Genomic DNA, 19707 nt, shown 5'->3' on the forward strand with positions numbered 1-19707 from the left:
GCTAGTGCTTTCCTTCATGATATTAGGCAACAAAATTATGGTATTAACAGTCATCATTTCAGTAGATTTCTAAAACTATTTAGTCACAACTTTCCTTTTAAGTTTTATGAAGCATCTTCCCTCACGGCATTTTAAGTTGAGGATGCACATCAAACCTTTTTATGGAGGTTTAGTAAAATACAGATGTCTAGAATCTACCATAGACTTACTTCAAAATATGATTAATCATTATGCTGACGTACATTTTGTTCGAAACTTTTTTACACTGGCTTTATTATCTTATTTTGTATGGCACAATTTCTTCTTCAGTTGTATTATTTTTGTTATGTACTTCCACTGGACTTTTCACTTTATCACAAGTCATAAGTGAACCATAGGCACTTTAAGTCTCTATCATCTCCAGATGCTTTTTTTTTTTTTTTTTTTTAATTCTTGTTGCCCAGGCTGGAGTGCAATGGTGCGACTGTGGCCTACTGCAACCTCCACCTCCTGGGTTCAAGTGATTCTCCTGCCTCAGCCTCCCAAATAGCTGAGATTACAGGCATGTACCACTACGCCCCGCTAATTTTGTGTTTTTAGTAGAGACAGGGTTTCATCATGTTGGTCAGGCTGGTCTCGAACTCCTGACCTCAGGCTATCCACCCACCTCGGTCTCCCAAAGTGCTGGGATTACAGGAGTGAGCCACCATGCCCGGACGATACTTTTTTTTTTAAGAATTGTGGTCTCACTTTGTGGCCCAGGCTAGAGTGCAGTGGTGCAATTGTAGCTCACTGCAGCTCAGAACTCCTTTGTTCAAGAGAGTCTCCCAACTCAGCTTCCCATGTAGCTGGGACTAGAGTTACATACCACCATATCCAGCTAATTTTTAAAATATTTTTGTAGAGACGGAGGTCTCACTATGTTGCCCAGGCTGATCTTGAACTCCTGGCCTCAAAGGTTCCTCTTGCCTCAGCCTTCCAAGTTGCTGGGATTACAGGCATGAGCCAGTATGCCTGGCTCCCCAGATAGTTTTTGATTTACACTGATGCTTCCCTAAAGGCCCTACAATCAGCTACAGGAGGGAGATTTTTGTCTTCAGCAAAGAAGGATTGTCTTAGAGCACCATGAAAAAGGTCAGTACCTCAAGTACTTCAAAGACTAGGCTCTTGAACACAGGCTTCTCATGCCATCACATTGCCACATTTAAGACAATGGTTAGTGGACAGATCAGAATTACCGGAACACCTTAACTGAGACATATTTGTGTTCATAACACAGTTTAACACAATGTCCAGTGGAACAAGACCTAGGTTTGCAAAGTCCAAAGACTTATACTATAAAATCAGCACTTTTCTCCTAACTTGTCTGGCCTTCCCCAAATAAAGCACAAATGAATATTCTTGGGACTGAGTTATTGAGTGCTTCCCAAGAAATCCAAGAGATCCTAACACCTTGGTATTGAAGACTTTAGCTTATTTTTCTCAGAGGAGAACATTAAACACTTTCTCTTTTGAGACTCCTTTTTCAGGATACAGTAGAGGAAGGATCCCCAGGCCATCATTCTACTGTGTTGCCCACTCACCATGTGACTTTACAAGAACTGATTGCCATCACTGGGCCTCAGTGGCCTCAGCTGTATAATGGAGACCCTAAAAGAATCATGTCCTCTGAACCCTATGTACCCATTTTCCATAGAAATATTTTGTTAGGAAAAGAGCACAGTCATAATTATATATTTCTGGCTGACCTTTGAAACAATTTTTCCATTTTCCTCACTGGAAAGTGTTGGGCCCCCAAGTAAACGACACTGTAGGAGACCAGAACCCAGTTCTGCCTCTTCTTTCAGTATGTTGTCCCTTCTTGTCACGAAGACTCCCTTTCACAGTTGCCTTGGTGAATTCTTTTTATCCTACATTTCAGAACTCAACAATCTTACATCTAACATGCCCCACTGATGCTAATTGTTTTCCTTAATATTTTTTGGTTTAACAGAAGTAGTTCAGCAACATTTTCACCAGTATTATGCTAAAGTCCTAAATATAAGAGGGATAAATCTGTTTTCATGAAGACTCTGAAGCAGAAAAAATACCAACTGCAAGTCCTGTTTACTGCTTTTCGTTAGATTTAAAAATCTAAATCTAAATCTAAAATCTAAATCTAAAAAGTTTGAGGACTAGTACAATGAACTGTTTGTTACCAGTCAGTTACGATAAGTATGGACATTGAGAGCTGGCATTAAGGAATCTGTATACATCTGATTTAGCCACATTTAAATTAGTGGGCTCACTTTTTGAACAAGGTATATACCAGTGCAGTTGTTAAACTCGAATGACAAGTCAAATATGAGTGGCATATTAGTAATACAATCACATATCAGTTCACAATGTACTGGAACAAGAAAAATAAGGAAGTTTGCTTGGTCCTACCCCAATGATATTTTGAGAAGCACTGCACAATATACTACTTCATTAAATGAGATTGATTGTTCTGAATACTGTGGACTTGTAATTAATTTATAGTGAGAGTAACACACTCAAGTATCTCCATTAATCAGACAACTACTATAAATTAATGAAGTGGATCAAATATAGGACCTCATAGGGAAGAGTGTGGAAGGAATGTGGCAAACCAGAGGTCCAGTCTTCATGGAGCAGTAGCTAGTCATCTCTATGTGACTGTAATCATGTATACCCTCATTTCTACTTCTCAAGAGAGCCAGAAATCCAGACTTCCAGGTAAAATGTTATTGATTTTCAAATGCTACCAGCTTATTAATTTTAAGATGTCTGCTTAGAACTAGCAAACCTATCCGTCATCCAGATTGAGTTGTAAGATGCCACTTTGCAGACTGTGCTTTAGGAAATAATATATTAGAGATTAGCAGTGTCAGGGTTGTCCTTAGGGCCATGTGGAAGATGTGCTTGTCTAAATCCCAGAAGTCTTTCTTGCCATATCATGTCCACTGAACCTCATATTTCGAGGCACCTCATTGTCAAGCTGCTCACCCCACCACTGCATGATTCCTTATGGAGAGCCATGGAGCACTCCCAGCCTTAGCCCAGCTCCTTGCTTCCTCTTCTGTGCATTTGAGCTGCAAGCAGGCCTCTCTCTAGCAACTCCAGGTGGGGAGTCTCCTTCAGCTCATCACTTCATGGCGACAGCGCCCCCTCCCCTGGCCGAAGTGAAATATCTTTGTGTCCAGGACATGGGCTTCTCACAGCCTAGTTTTTAAACACAAGACCGCTATTTACTTCATTCTTGGGACACTCCTGTGAATTAGCCAAAGGGCAAGCTGGGTCCTTCTGCTTAGACAGAGGCAAAGAGAGGGCGAGTCACAAGGTAGGAGGAGCAAAGGGGACACAAAAAGGAAGGGCTCTTCCTCTGCCAGGCACTCTCCTGTCTCTCCACAGGGTTCAGCAGGATGTGGCTCTCATAGCCAGTGGCCCAAGTGCCCAACAGTAACCTGAGAACCAGGCTCAGATGCACCCCGGGGAAGCCTGCCTGCGTGTCTGGGGTTAGGGAAGGAGACAGATGCAGCTGTTTATTAGGGGTCACACTGTGCATATCCCAAGTGGACCCAATCTTTGGGAAAACTAAAGATAAGGGACTCTTATTACCGCTGTTTTACACATGAGCAAGCCTGCCCAGCAGGAGTAAATGAAAGTCCAAGATCACATGGTCAGAAAGTGGTGAACTAGGATCTCAAACCCAGGTTGTCTGATCTGTTATTGAATCTGGCTGGGCAGCCTCCTGGCCAGCAGGCAGCAGAATGCGGCCATAGAGGATCCAAAGAATGGGTGAAAATCTAAAATAAGGACATTCACAGGCAAGGGGACAGATTGCTACAACACTTGATGTGACACCTTTTTTAAACAGTTCAGAGCACAAGTTTTTAAAAGTACAGTACATGCTCATGAAGGCTGTTTTGAACATGGTTTGGAAGCTAGTTGAACATGGTTTGGAAGCTAGTTATCTTTGGAAAAGATAACTTGGAGGGTCTATGGAAACTGAATAAAGGAGGTAGCTATGGCAGTAGCTTCACCCACTTCATCCAAAAAAAAAGAAGTACAGTACATGCTTTAGAGGCCATCACTCGAGACAGAATTACACAGGTTATTTGTATACCTTTGAACCTGTTTTTGGCCATTGATAACTCTATGCTGTTCTATGAAATACATGATCATACACACATTATTTTTTCTGGGAATGTGATTGATAATTGTGTTTATAATGGAATACATTAACAAATAAGTTTTGTAATATTTTGTAACCATTAAGAACGACTGGATTGCATGTCCTAGGCCAGAGAGCTTTTATATAATGTTACTACTTAATTTAACAGTGTCCATAAGAGGATAGAAGAATATATTGCAAACAAAGTGTCATAGTACCAGTTACTAATCCCTGTCTCAAGTCTTTTTTGGAATGAGGCAGGGTACAAATAAATAAATAAAATAACATGACCAAAACTCTCTTTTTTTTTTGCATTTTTCCTTGTGTTTTCCCCATCACTCCTCAATCTCCATGTAAAGCCTGTCCCATGAAGTTCATGCCAGCCAGTATGCAGTGTGCCCCCTTCCACCCACCCCTGTGGCCACTGCCCTCCGACTTCAGACCTTTGCTATTCTGAATAAAGCCTCCCGCACCTCAGTCAGAGTCTGCAGCTCCACCCCAGGTTCCAGCATCAGGTCGGGAATCTATCAAGCCTAGGAGGCCCCCAGCAACTCCCTGGCCTCATAAGGCCTTGCAGTTCAAAGCCAATGAGGAAGTCTCTATATATACTTTATCCCCAGTCAGCTCCTCCCACCAGGGCCAGTGCTCTCACCAACACCACTGGAAACTGCCCCTTCTATAATCACTGATTCAAACACCCCACCTATTCAGCTCTCTATGGGATAGCTTCTCCTAGATGTCTCACAGACACCTACAACCCAAAATGAGAGAACCTGAGAGAAGTCAGGGGCACTGTCATTAAAGACTTTAATAGCATGGGCTGATGGCAGCAGCCTGGGGTCTCTCATCTATGGAAATTTTTGAGGCTGGATGAAATTGTTGATGAAGTCCTGCCAGGTTCGGAGACCCAAGCATCCCTCCTTCTCGGGCTGGGGCACCTCATCAACCTGATGGTGGGTACATCCTCCAAGAGGCATCTGAGCTGCTCATCCTTGTGCATGGCCCTCTCCATGTGTTCTGGGGTGATATGCACCCTGCAGCTGTTCTGGGCCTCCTTGCCTGCCTGCTCCAGGATGTTGGCCATCAGATACTAGAGAATAACAGCCAGAAAAACAGGTGTGGATGAGCTCAGGCACTGGGAATACTGACCTTCTCGCAGAAAGCCGTCCATGTGGCTAACAGGAAACTGCAGCTAGGCTTTTGTGGAGCAGGGAAGAATCTCCTTTCTAAGGCTCCTTTTTGCCCTCACATGGTCTTGGTGAGTTTTGTTTTGATCAGCCCTCGTCGGTTTTCCCACTAGCCTGAGCCTCTCCAGGTACCAGTGCTTATTCCCGCCCATTGTGCTCCAGGCCCTCCTTGGTCAGGGAGCTGCCTTCATGACAACCTCAACTTTGTGATATTATTGGTGTCCACTGAGCCCTGATCAAGCCTGGCCTCGAAATGTCTCTGACAGGAACCTGCTCACCCTAATAACTGGACCATCTTTTTGAGGAAAGTCTAACTTTATACTTGACTTAAACATTCTAGCAACAACAACAAAAAACATGTTTCAGTCAAAACCTTGTCCTGTCTTCACTATGCCAATCCAGGTTCTGTGATTCTAGCTTTGTATGGCCAGTGAGCTCATTTACATTCCTCTATAAGCTGTAAGTCACTAACAGACATGCTCAATGTCTTGTACAGTAGAGGTTCAAATGTCACCCTTCTCATGCTGTAATAAAACCAGTTTTACTTCCATTTACACACTCATTTTGATATCTCTAGTCAATATTCCTACATCTGTCCTTTGGGTTATCTTATAAGCTGGTCCGAACATCTGCTTGTTCTCTCATGAGTTAAATAGAATCTTTAAAATGTGTTCATTTCTTTAAGCCTGAAACTGAAAGTAAAATATACCTTGCAAACCTGCTACTTCACTACCAAGACAAATGGAGATCCATGGCTACAACAGTCCATATCAGGAACTGGGAATTATTCTTGACATCTCTCACTGCCTCACCTTCATATCCAATCAATCAACACATTGTTCCACTTATGCATTCTTAATATTGCTCCAATAATCCACTCTGACTATTCCAGTCCAGGCCATTATTCTCACCTTGACAACTATAGTAGCCCACTTCCTAGCCTCTCTGTTTCCTCCTTCACTCTCCTCCAATCCATTTTGCAGAGTAATCAGTTTCTAAAACTAAATTTGATCATGAGACTTGTTACTTAAAACTCATCAGTGCCTTCCTATTGCCTCTGGAATAAAGCTTGAAATCCTGGTATGCTCTTTCCTGATTTTTCTTCATCTGGCTTCTTTTCTTCATCTAGCAGTTTTCAGTTTAAACCTAAGTTTTGGAAACCTTTGTCTCATTTCCCAGACTCGGTTAGACACCCCCCAATATACCCTCAGAGAGGCTACTTATCTTTCACTTTGCAGGATTTACCTTAAATAAATTATGCATTTGATTAATAATTTGTCTGATGTTTATATATCCTATTCGAAGATGATTGGGGCCTGTCTACCTTATTCACCACTTTATCCTCAGAGACCAGTACAGGGTCTAAAACACAGAACACACCCAAGAAATACTCATTGAGTCCATAAATAAACTCACACAAATCTAACCTCAAATTCTGGCTCCTCTGGCAGACTATGAGTACAATTTTCCTCCTATTTTTTTTTTTTTTTTGGAGCCAAGGTCCTCCCAGGCTCAAGCAATCCTCCCGCCTTATCCTCCCAAGTAGCTGGGACCACAGGCATGCACCACCACTCCCAGCTAATTTTTGTATTTTTTGTAGAGATGGGGTCTCATCATGTTGCCCAGGGTGGTCTCAAACTCCTGGGTTCAAGCGATTTGCCCACCTTGGCTTCCTAAAGTGCTAGGATTACAGGTATGAGCCACTGTGCCTGGCCCAATTTCCCTCTTTAGTAAGATGGAGATATTATCTACCTCAGGGACACTGTGTAAATGAAACAGAAGAATGCCTATCACAGTACCTGCCACAAATCAAGGGTTCATGAAACAGTCATTTTTACTACCAACATTACCACCTTGAGTGGAATAGAGAAGGGTACTGTGAGGGACAGGCAAGCCAAATGGCAGGCTGCAGGGGCCTTCACAAAGCACAGTAACATTGGTGTGCTCACTTAGGCTTCAGCCCAACCCATCCTCCAAGATCCTCAGACTTGAGCAAGCCCTTGCTGAGAACTGACTAGACTCAGGGAATCTCAGGATGTCCAAACTCGGACCCAAGACTGAAGCTCACAGACACAGTGTCCATTATTCACTGACCATGAGAAAGAAAACTTCCCCATAGCATAAGATTCCATTGATATGAAAGATTCATAATAGTCAAATCTATAGAGACAGGAAGTAGATTAGTAGGTTGCCAGGGGCTAGGGGCAAGGGAAATGAAGAGTGACTGTTAATGAATAGGGGACTTCTTTTTGGTGTAATGAAAATGTCTAAAATTGTCCAAAACTTTTCGGTGCAATGAAAATGTCTAAAACTAGACAGTGGTGATGATTGTATAACATTGTCAATATACTGAAACCTACTGAATCGTACACTTAAAATGGTGAAATTTATGTTATATAAATTGTATTGCAATTGAAGAAAAACAATAACTCTCCAGTGACCATGTAGCTGGCTCTCCCTTCTCTCCCTCACGGCAAACTCTGCTAATGCCAAATCCATCAATGTTTGCTCAATGAGCACAGAATCAGTGAGAGAGGAGAGAGTTACAGAATTGGAATGCTGAATAGGGTCAGGTTGTGATGGACTCTATGTCCTTCTGTCAAGAGGGACACATTTCTATTGGTCTGGACTGCATTTAGATGATGTGGCAGACACTGTCAGCTGCCTATTCATTTTCCATTCCTCTCACTATCTTAAGAGAACATGGTTTTGTTATGGGTGGTCATGGGCCCAACCACATGCAGGCCATGACTAGTCTAACCCAATGTTCTCAAACTTTGCTGATAATAAAATCACCTGGAGCCCTTGTTTTAAAGAACAAAAGGGAAATAAAAAGAAAAGACATAATTTTGGCTCCCATCCCAGACACAGCAAATCACAGTTTCCAGAGATGAATCCTGGCAATCTATATATTTAACAAGCCCCCAGGTAACTCTAATCATCATCAGGGAAGTTTGAGGAATACTGGTCTAAACCACTGGTGGCAAACATTCCCAGACCTGGCTTTCCTAGCATCCCTTGAAACTAACTGACTGATCAGTTCTGGTTAGAGACCTAAAGTCATTTCTGTCAGAGAGATTTCTGGAAAAGCTATAGTTTTTAATAAAAGGAGGAAGACAAAGCAAAGTCTATTAGGGAGATTCATGGAAAAGCTACATTCATTAATAAAAAGAGAAAGATATCTACCCTTCCTTCTTCAGCCCTTCTTACTGTTTTGAAGGTAGCTATGATGGTTGGAACTGTAGTAGCAACCCAAGCAAAAGGCCAATGGCTTGGCAGGGACATCAACTTTGCCACTATTGAGCAGCTGAAATAATGTCAGCAACTGTCTACTTCCAATATCTAGTTAGATAAGAAAAATAAACTCTAGGTTAACTTTACAGTTAGGTGTTTGTTCCTTGCACCAAATACATTTCTAACCACATGACAGACACTACCAACATTTGCCTCTGTGACACACCCTAGACCATGCTCCATTCATAAGGGTCTTACCCTTTCCGAGTGAGATAATCCTTCCTTATATATGTTAAGGCAGTGATTGGGGTTAGTCAAGACCTGCATAAATGGCAGCCATCTATCTTTTTAACAAGACCATGCCCACTTCCTTTTTCCGTAGCTATTTGATTTATCATTTAACTCTCAGAGGACTTATGTTTTTCCAAGTTCTTTTGGGACATTTCAGATATCCATTGTGACACTGACATTTTATAAGATAGATCTGATTTTTCCTGAACAGAATTATGTCTGAAAAATTATAACAAGGGTTGGCAAACTTTCTTTGTAAAAAGTTAGTAAATATTTTAGACTTTGTGGGCCATATTATGTTTATTGCAACTACTCAGCTCTGTTGTTTTAGTCCCAAAACAGTCACAGACCATACATAAATGAAAGAGCAGGGCTGTGTCCCAATAGAACTTTACTGACAAAAACAGGCAGTGCCCAGATTAGGCCCATGGGATGTAGTTTGCCAACCCCTCAACTGTGAGACAATCGTCACTAAAAAAACTTGAGGAAAAAAATTGGATCTACCTCTAAAAATCAAATAGGCTATCATCACATCTGATTTATTGTTGTATCCCTGCCACTTGGAAAAACAATAAACTGGGAAAAAGACTATAGTGGCATGCAGTTTGGTCAAGACTCATTCCAGTTATAATTCCTTAGGGAACATGGATGCTGCTATATTTATTGAGCTTTTACTCCCTACCAGGTGTTGTGGAAAGTATTTCCATATAAATGTTGATCCACTAAGGTTCAAGATCTCTACTTGAGATCCTGACTCATACTTTAAGAAACACAATCAGGCAACCTGGATAAGGGAGATGGCTCAACATGTAAGTATCCTGTGACTCTGACATGAATTATTACCAGCCAGTCTGAAATATAGGTAGAAAGAGGATAAAACTGAGTGAAGTAAAATAAATAAGAGTCTTTCTTATATTCAATGTTTTCTTAAACATGTATTTTTTCAATTTAAGGCTTTTAAATCATTTTGTATACCCATAATAAAACTTACCATAATAGTTTTCATTTACCCATAATATTAATACTTGGGAGGGTATCCACTTCTCATTTGTAAGCTTTTCAATAAAATCTTGACTCTGATGCAAATAGTGTTGTTTTTTAAACTTAACCAAAATCTGCTCTTATTTTGATGATGTGAGAATAGCCCAAAGGTAGAACATTGTCTTGACTTATAAACTGATATACCTATTACAAATCTAAGAAGACAGGAAAGTAGCCTTGTTCCATTATTCACCACAAAGTTGTTAAGCCAACTGTCTCAACTTGTTGAGAACTAGCACTGAAAGACAGAGTGAAATCCCAAGAGGACCAGCCTCCAGTAGCTGTATTTTCAGCCTCTGGTAAACTATATTTTCTAAAAATGGCCACAGTGGTATTTTTGGTCCCACATGATCTTCCAGAACTCTACCATTCCCCAACAAGAGTCAGAGTTGGCTTCCCTCTCCCTTCCCTTGAATCTGGGCAGAACTTTTGAGTACTTCAACAATGAGAAGGAAGCAAAAGTAATGTGCCCCAACTCCCAAGCCTGGATCACAAAAGCTGATATGGCTTCCATCTGGCCTTCCCTCATTCTTAGAACACTCACCCTTGGAAGCAGCTACCATGCTCTAAGGAAGCCCAAACTCACCCACACAGAGAAATCAAATGGAGAAGATCTGAGACTCCCAGCAACAGCCAATATCAAAACATGTGAGCAACAAGACATGTGAATGAAGGGGCCTTGAATAGATTCTAGCCCCCCACCTTTGAGCCACCCTAGCTGATCCTTAGTGGATCACAGATTAGGTAACCCTTTTGAGCCCTGCCTAGAATGCAGAGTCATAAGCAAAATAAATGTTGTTATTTTAACTGAGTTTTGAGCATAGTAACTAGAACATAGATTCAGAATTAAATGCACTTAAGAACAAATTTCCTTTGAAACAAAATAAACTATGTTTTGCTTCTCATTTTGATCCCCAAATGCAGGCAGAAATTAAAAATATACGTACTTCTTCCAACAGTGACGTCCTGCTGCATGATACTTATGTACAGCTGTAGGGTCAACTGAGGGGCTGAGCCCAAGAAAGCCTGGATCACTGATGCCCGGCTGAACGCTGATCGGTGGGTGATTAGCTTGCCTTCTGCCTGGCCCACCTCTTTCTCAATCTCCTCTGAGAGGCCATTTTTTGGCATTTGCCTCTTCTTGGTGATACTGACATAAGGCTCTTCATTGTTGCCTGACTGAAAGTAGATGCAGAAGACTTCAAAACACCTGAAAACAAATCAGCAAGTCATAATAATTAGAGACAGACAGGATTCTGACTTTCCATGCTCATCCTACTTACCTTTAGCCTGATTCTCAAAGACTTGACTACTCTGAACTGTAGTCACTCTTCTAAATCAACCACTCCAAGGACCAGTTCTCCGTATGCAGTCCTCTTGAGGCTTTCCAAGAGGCCAATGGGAATGAATGAGAACCAAATGAAGAAGTAACACCAAAGGCCACTGAAGCAAGGAAATATCTTAGAGAATGGAAAGTGGTTCCAGCTCCAGGGTCACAGAAATAATGTGCAGTTTTCCTTCCTGACACATACTAGCTGTGTAGCCATAGCCAAGTCACTTACTATCCCCACCCCAGTATATTCCCTCCACTATAAAGCAGATATAATGCCCACTTTGTCATATTGCTGTGAAAAATGATAATACAGTGTGACTGCATGCATGCACGCACACACATGTGTGCGTTCCACATCCAAAAGATGCCCCAAACCACCCCAGTTAAAGCAGAAGCTATGGCTTGGAAATCCTCCAGCACAAGGCAGCTTACCATCTAGCATTTCACTGGGAGACCACGACATGTTACCTATCTCTTTGTTTTCATTAGTCCTTACAGGACAGGACTAAAGTTAGTCCCACCTAGGGATGGAGACTTAATCAGTGACCTTTCCAGACTGAGAGAATACCTGGCTTTTAACATCTGAATTTCCTCGCTAGGTAAAAATATGGATGCTGAAGCTGGAAGAATACTGAGGTCTGTGATTAACTTTGAAGTACACACACACACACACACACACACATACACGAATTGATAGATGGATAGATATGTGAAACAAAATGTTAATTGTAGAATCTAGGTGGTAAGTACTTGGGCATTCACTATAGAATTCCTTCAATTTTTCTTCTGTGTGTTTGAAAATTTTCATAATAAAATTCTGGTGAAAAATGTGTTTTCCCTAGGAGTAAGAAAAATACTCATGGCCGTAGGTTTATAACTTGTTAAAGGACGTTTTGTCCCTCCTCTAACATGCACTTTTATAACAACCTTATGATGCTGCCAGAAGATTTTAATGGCTTCATCTATTTCATTGAATGTTAATGTTATAATGCTAACTTTATACTCTCACCCTGAGGCGACTACGGCAACTGGAATGTATTTATAGTTTGAAATAATAAAACAAAGCTTGATGTAAGAGAGGAAATGCAGGAACCTTTCTAGTGAGTACAAAGTGGACATATTTTGTGATTAATACCATTTTTCATTTGTTGCTAGGAGAAAGAAAGTGCATGGTGTGTGTGGGTGTTGATTTGTGTATGACATTTTGTCCCGTGGGGTCAAGAACACTTTAATGTATTACATGAAAATATGTAAAACCACACAGACCAGTTTCTTCAGTTGGAAATAATGTCAATGAAGTTCAGGCCACGAGTTCAATCCCAAGCATGTCCAATTGAATTTTCTCTGAAGGAAAACTCAAATTAATCACTGAGGGCTATATGAGGCCTAGCAACTTCACACTGTTGGACCACTGACCACAACAAAGATTAGGAAATAGAATGAACTGTCCGGGTGTGGTGGCTCACGCCTGTAATCCCAGCACTTTGGGAGGCTGAGGCAGGCAGATCACCTGATGTCAGGAGTTTGAGACCAATCTGGCCAACATGGTGAAACCACGTCTCTACTAAAAATACAAAAATTAGCCAGGCGTGGTGGTGCACCCCCATAGTCTCACCTACTCGGGAGGCTGAGGCAGGAGAATTGCTTGAACACAGGAGGCAGAGATTACAGTGAGCCAAGATTGCACTACCGCACTCCAGTCTGGGTGACAGAGCGAGACTCTGTCTCAAAAATATAAAACAAAACAAAAACAAAAACAAAACAAAAACAGAATAAACTGATAATCATCTTTATTCTCAAATATGAGATGAATGCAGATGCAGTTTACTAAGTGCTGTGGGGAATGCAGACAGCTGGATACCCCTGCCTCATTCGGGGGCACTCACAATCTAAATGGGATAGTGGGACATATGCACAATAAGAATAATAAATAATGAAAATTAATATTTATATAGCACTTTCAGTTATGACATTTTATCACGTATGATCTCACTTAGAAGAAAATGTATTGCAACAATTTAAATCATAGCATTATGTATAATAGCAAAATTCTGGGAATACTCTAAAGGTCCCAAAAATGAAAGAATAATTAAATAAATCCTAATATATCAATTCAATGAAACATTATACAGTCCTTAACATCAATGGTATAGAAGTACAAATACCAATATATAAATTTTTTTTAAAAGACAGTCTCATTCTCTCACCCACGCTGGAGGGCAGTGGTGTGATCATAGCTCACTGCAGCCTCCAACTGCTGGCCTCAAGGGACCCTCACTCCTGAGCCTCCTAAGTAGCTGGGACTCCAGATGCATGCTACTGCGCCCAGCTAATTTTATTTTTTGTGAGGAAACAGTCTCACTATGTTGACCAGGCTACCTATTTTTACCATATTTGGTATGTGGAAGAAGCAAATTACAATAGAATCATATCTTTTAAATTACATTTTTTATAAAAAGAAAATCACATATATAAGAAATATATACAGATTACACACACATACCCACATATACATTTAAACAGTGAAATCTTTGAGCTGGCTCATACTGACTCAGGAGAGCAGACTGTTAAATAGGAATTTTGTGAGCCAGTTGTTAAACAACTGGTAGCTTGATCGATCATGATGGGAATATACGCATTAGAGAAATCAGCAAACACTGAAAATCAGGGCTTGTTTTCCCCAAGAGACAGTTTACTAGCATGCCATTATAAAAATATTAGTAAGGATATAAAACAAAAGCATTAGGAATTGTTCTCTCTGAGCAGTCAAATGAGAGCTTTTATTTTCCTCATTGTGCAAATCTGTTTCCTGCCCCTCTGTCATTTTAAAAAATGTTTTACTTGCATAATAAAATCAAGCTTAGTTTTGAAAGACTAAAACAAACAAATTAAATACCAGCACATGCTAAGAACTGAATGAATGAAATGAGGGTTCAGATGAGAAAGCAATTTTCCTGATGCCAAGGAAGGGGCTGGATGAAACTGGAAGCATTCTGCAGAATTGTAGACAAAGTAAAACTTCCATGGTCATTTGATGGAAATGAAAGAAGGTCCTAAAGCTCAGGTGGAACCTCTTGTAAGCCACTGTTTTTTCCCAGGTGATACATTTGTATTAGCATAGAGTTTTACATGTAGTCATAGGTGTTTAATACATTTGTAAAAGGCCCCAAGACCTCCTGCCACTGTAGGTTAGGAAAACTGATAAGAAACAAACTACTATTCTTGCAATTCTGCAAGACTCATCTAATTACTCAAAATCTGTTTTTATTTTTTGGTTTTTTATTTGTTTGTTGCTTGAGAGGCTGGCTAAATAAAGCCAGAAATTAGATACTTTTATCAAAATTGAATACTCAAGGTAGTTTTTCAGTAGCATCTACACCAAGGGAAAGCAAATTTTCTGTGAAGTATTTATAAGAAAGTAAATATTTTATTATTTGCAGGCCATGGTCTCTGTTGCAACTGCTCGATTCTGTCTCTGCAGTGTGAAAGCAGTTGTAGCCAATATATAAACCAGTGAGCAAGGCTGTGTTCCAATAAAACTTTACCTACAAAAACAGGTGATGGGGGTATTAGGCCTGTGGGGTACAGTTTGCTAACCCCAATGTAGATAATCAGCAAGTTGATCCTTATTTTTTACTTTATCCCATTTTCAAGCATCATAGCAGAAGGAGCTTATTCCTTAGCTGAAATCGTGCATGCGGATGTCAGCATAAATAATCTGTGGTACCAGAGACCCTAATTAAAACACTTTTTCCGAAGAAATACTATAATTTCCAATAAGCCACATTATCTTCACATGACACACATGCTCTGTAAGCCTACACAAAACCCAAATTGGTTAAATAGAAAATGCTGCAAAACCTTTGAAAAGCCACTTGCTTAATCTCACTGAACCTCAATTCCTGGACTGTAAAAATAAGATAATGACAGTTAACTCACAGGGCTTTACCATGGATGAAATTAAACACTGTATATAAAAGCACCTTGCAAATGAAAAAAGAAATTCTCTTCAAATGTAGACTATTAACATTTTAAATTCTTTTAAAAGTTTAATGTAGAAGGATATATTATGGTGCATCATTTTGCAGTATTCTGAAAAGGTTTTGGGAACTTCTTAGGCTTTATTTTATAAATGCAGATTTTTCATGTACCATTTTTTTCCTCACTATACCAGTAATAAAAAAGAGATGAGGGGAATTCCTTGAACTTGTAACTTATTTATATTTATTCCTCCCAATTAATTTATAAAAATTAGCATAAATGTAAAAGAATCATAAACAGAATTTTTTAAATGTTTTTGTGTTTTAGGTAAGAGATCTTTTCCCTGCTCTGGTTTGCTAGAGTATCTATTACAATACACAATAAGATTTTCCTCAAAATTATAAATAAATTCAAGGCATTATTCAAAGTTCGTATCATTCAAACTTAGGCTTAATGTGAAAACAATCATAAAAACTGTAACTACCATTTTAAATACAAGACTGGCACAAATGAAATATGGTGCTCTCCCCATGCCTCCCTAAAGGAAAGAAGGAGCAAAGCCTAGTTAGTAGTATTTAGCCCAGAATCATTAGTGTAATGTATTGCAGTTTAACTGGGCCATCGTGCTGCATGAACTCAAATGCAGCATCTACCTAGCAAAAACACAAGTTTGGCTAGTATTCACCCAAAGGCAAGAAGAGTTAAACTGTCAAAAAACAATTTAGAAATATTACTAAATCCAATCCATAAAGAAGGGGGTAAGAATCACCATGACTCCCCTTTGTTTGAGGGAAATAATTTTTATCTTTATGTAAAGTTGATGTCTTAGAGTTAAAATGGAATCAAGCAGTCAGCAGGAAGAAATTCCAGTAAGATATTAAGTCAGGCTAATACACAAGAACAAACTGCTTTTCTTTTAATCTGGAAGCTAAGAGACTTGGAACCACATTTTGTGTATCTCAGTAAGGTCATGGGTCCAATATCTCCTTGAAATAAATCAGCTGCATTAGAATCAGTGACTCCTTGTTGATGGAAGGGGTTTGCCTGTTGTTTTGTTTTTTTATCTTTTATTTTGTCTTTGCTTCAAGAAGACAATGGCCCATTCAGAACTTTCTGGAAATAGGTATTTTTATAGTGTTGAAACTTTATATATAGATGAGAAGTTATCTCTTCAAAGCACTAAAAGTTTTCTTTCCTTAATAAAGTTAAAATATTTTTACTGTAAAAACTGAAAAATATAGAAAAATATATAATTGTTTTATTATATGGTTTTATATATTTTCCAGAATATTAAAATCACTCATAACCCCACTATTCAGAAATTATTATTCTTAACATCTTGGTATGTTTTCTTGAGTTCAGGTTTATACTTGTCATCTTGTTTTTATATATATTATGTTATTAGCTTTGTCTTGGGTTACTCTTCGTGTTTAGAAACACTTTAAATAGCAGCAGTGATAGGGTATTATCATTTACTTGGATTGCCAAGATGACCAAACTTTTTCTTAATTTAAAATGGAACTACTAATAGAATGTACTACACAGTCCTCTGCTTTCTTCCACTGAGCATAGGGAACATAATTAGCTCTTTTTAAGGAGCCTTGAGAACATAGTGTGAGGCCTCACTTTCCTCACCTACAAGATGGGGACAATTACATCTATGTCATGGTGAGGATTCAGTGAATTGAGGGATGTAAGTACATATCAAACCATCTAGCACAAGAAGCTTTTGAGAAATGTCAGTTCCCCTTTTTCCTGTTACTCCACTTAAACATTATCTGTTTTCTTCTCACAGATAATGTTAAGAAACGATAAGTGCCCTGCCCAAAGTCAGATCACACTTATTTTACTGAGCGGGAATACAGTCTGGATCACAGGGTTTACCTGGCTAGAAAGGACTAACTCCCTCCTCACTAAATGGCTCCAGGTTCCAGGACTTCTAAAACTCCCCTCCCTCCCTCTCTTTTTCCCCACACTCTTCCCCAGCTATCAGGAAGTCAGCAACAACCTCCCACTCCTACAAGTGTACCTGTTTATTTTCCTTTCTAGGATTCTGCAGCTTCTGGAGGCTGAGAAACTTGTTCACCAAGTTTGCTGTGACTGTGTGTAAACTACAAGTCAGTAGTTCGTGTGTCAGCCGGAACAGTTTTCTTTAATATGAGGTGCAAAAATGTTATGGCCAGGTGTGGTAGCTCACGCCTGTAATTCCAGCACCTTGGGAGGCCTGGGCAGGAGGATCATTTGAGCTCAGGAGTTCCAGATCATCCTGGGCAACATAGGGAAAACTTTAGGAGGCCCAGGCGGGAGGATCACTGGAGCTCAGGAGTTCGAGACCAGCCTGGGCAACATAGGGAGACTCTTTCTCTATAAAAAATACAAAAAAAAATAAAATAAAAAAAAGAAGAAGAAAAGAAAAAGAAAAGGAAAAGAAAAGAAAAAGAAAAAAAAAGAAAAAGAAAAGAAAATTAGCCAGGCATGATGGCGCTTGCCTGCAGTCCTAGCTCCTCTGGAGACTGAGGCAGGAGTATCACTTGAGCCCAGGAGGTGGAGGATGCAATGAGCTATGATCTTGCTACTGCACTCCAGCCTGACTGATAAAGCAAGACCTTTTCTCAAAAAAAAAAATTATAACTTTGTAAAATTTATCTTGCTCCTCGACGTGTGTATGCGTGTGTGTGTGTGTGTGTGTGTGTGTGTATGTGTGAGAGAGAGAGAGAGAGAGAGAGAGAGATTTCCTGGTAGGAAAGGTCCTTAGCTAGCTGAATTTTCTGGCAGCTGAGGTGTCTCTCTGGCCTTTCCATCTCTTCAAATTCCTCTGTTGCCTATGTCCAAAATTCAGTATTATAAACTTATTTCTAATCCAAATGACGGCCTTTGTTTTACTTTTCCAATAGAGATGAAAGGTACTAAAACAACACATTTTAAACTCCTTAGATAAGCCAGTCTGTTTTATTACAATATATTTCTACTTGCTTTGTGTTAATAAAAATGAATTTACAGAAATGTCACTAACAGTTTTTCTTTACTTAACACATAGCAAGTTTTGTCTTCATGGTGCATGTGTACCAGCTTTAACGGCTACGTTTATAAGTTCGCCAGGGCCGGAAGACATTTCTAGAACCCCATATGTTTCCATATCCCATAATATTCATTACGCCACCAAGAGAAAAGAATGGTGCATGGATTTCTTGACTTCCCTATGAGAATTAAATATTTTTAAAGCTTTTAGAACAGTGCTTGGCACACAGTAAGCTCCATGCTTGATAAATTAAAATTAAATCACCTGTACATGCTGTCCCCATAACCACAGCTTAGAACACACTTCCCAAGGGTTTGTGACCACAAAAGCCAACCCTGTCAGAGCCTACTTGACCCCAGAGAAACCAATGTCTTTAATGAGGTTGAAGCACAAGAAACTGCCATTTTTGTTGGTCAATTTCAGTTGAATGTTGGCTATTTCATTTGATGGAACGTAACAGGAATTCAGTGTGCCCCAGCTTTATAACCATTATGCCATGATTCGTCCCATTCCTGACTGGAATAATGGGGCTGAGGGGCATGGCGGACCGGCTTGGGGCCCAGCCACCTGTCTACACAGGAAAACCGCCTCCCTCCACTCGAGCAGGTCCAGGGATCAGGCCACAGGACCGGGGCTGCGGCCTGGGGCTGGCTCTGGGTGTCTGCACGCACCTGAAAAGGGGCCCAAGTTGAAGCAGGTGCAGCAGCAGTACGAGCGGGCGGTCGCGGCTGAGGTCGCGGTGTACGAAGAGAAGCGTGAGCTGCACGAGCGCGCAAGGCAGTAGCGAGAAAAGCAACGTCAGCGCCTGCCACATGCGGTCCCCGCCCGAGCGGTAGGTGCTGCTCAGGCTGAGAGCCGCCGTTGTCTCGGCCACGAACAGGAACACGGACGCCAGCACCGAGGCCGGGAATTTCATCTCCGCGCGTCAGCGGCTCTCACCGGGGACGGACGCAGTGGCGGTGGCTGTGTGGCTGTGGCTGTGCTGTGGCGGCGGCGGCGGCGGCGGCGGCCGTTGCTCGAGGGGCTCCCAGCATGCCCAGCCCCAAACTGCTCCCGCGCTCTGCGCAGCCCGCCAGGGCACGCGGGCCCGGCCGACCGGCCTGGGCTCTGGAGCTGGACCTGGGGGGGGCGGCCGACCTGGCTGGGGTGGGGTGGGGTGGGGCGAGCGGCGCAACCTCGCCGGGACACGCCCACGCGCTCCGTGCGCCGCCCGCTCGCTCGCTCGCCAGTGCCGGCTGCGTCTCTGTGGTGACCTTACCCTGGCGGGCCGCGAACCCGCGCCGTGAGACGGCTCAGGCCGTGGCGCGGGAGCTCAAAAGGATATAGTTGGCCTTGCGGGCGTCGCGCGCAGCCTCTGGGTCCTAGAGTCCCTTGGGTCCTATCTTGGGAAACTGTTCACATCCCTTTGAAAAACTGCGACCACCCAGGCCAAGAATTGGAGTCCCGACGCCTTTCTAGCCCAGTCTAT

At 41.2% G+C, this 19707-nt stretch overlaps 1 protein-coding gene across 1 annotated transcript in view; it reads right to left on the reverse strand.

The window, feature by feature from the left end:
* The window catches only part of XK (X-linked Kx blood group antigen, Kell and VPS13A binding protein), a 44553-nt gene extending 25204 nt beyond the window's left edge, over positions 1-19349 (reverse strand). Inside the window, exons 1-2 of the mRNA XM_008019600.3 lie at positions 18911-19349; positions 10854-11116 (exon numbers count right to left, since the gene is read on the reverse strand). Of these exons, the coding sequence (XP_008017791.1) occupies positions 10854-11116; positions 18911-19155 (508 nt within the window). The 5' untranslated portion in view covers positions 19156-19349. The remainder of the gene's footprint in view (positions 1-10853; positions 11117-18910) is intronic.
* Between the last annotated feature and the right edge of the window lie 358 nt (positions 19350-19707).

This window comes from Chlorocebus sabaeus, chromosome X (genome assembly GCF_047675955.1).
Source record: "Chlorocebus sabaeus isolate Y175 chromosome X, mChlSab1.0.hap1, whole genome shotgun sequence".
NCBI lineage: Eukaryota > Metazoa > Chordata > Mammalia > Primates > Cercopithecidae > Chlorocebus > Chlorocebus sabaeus.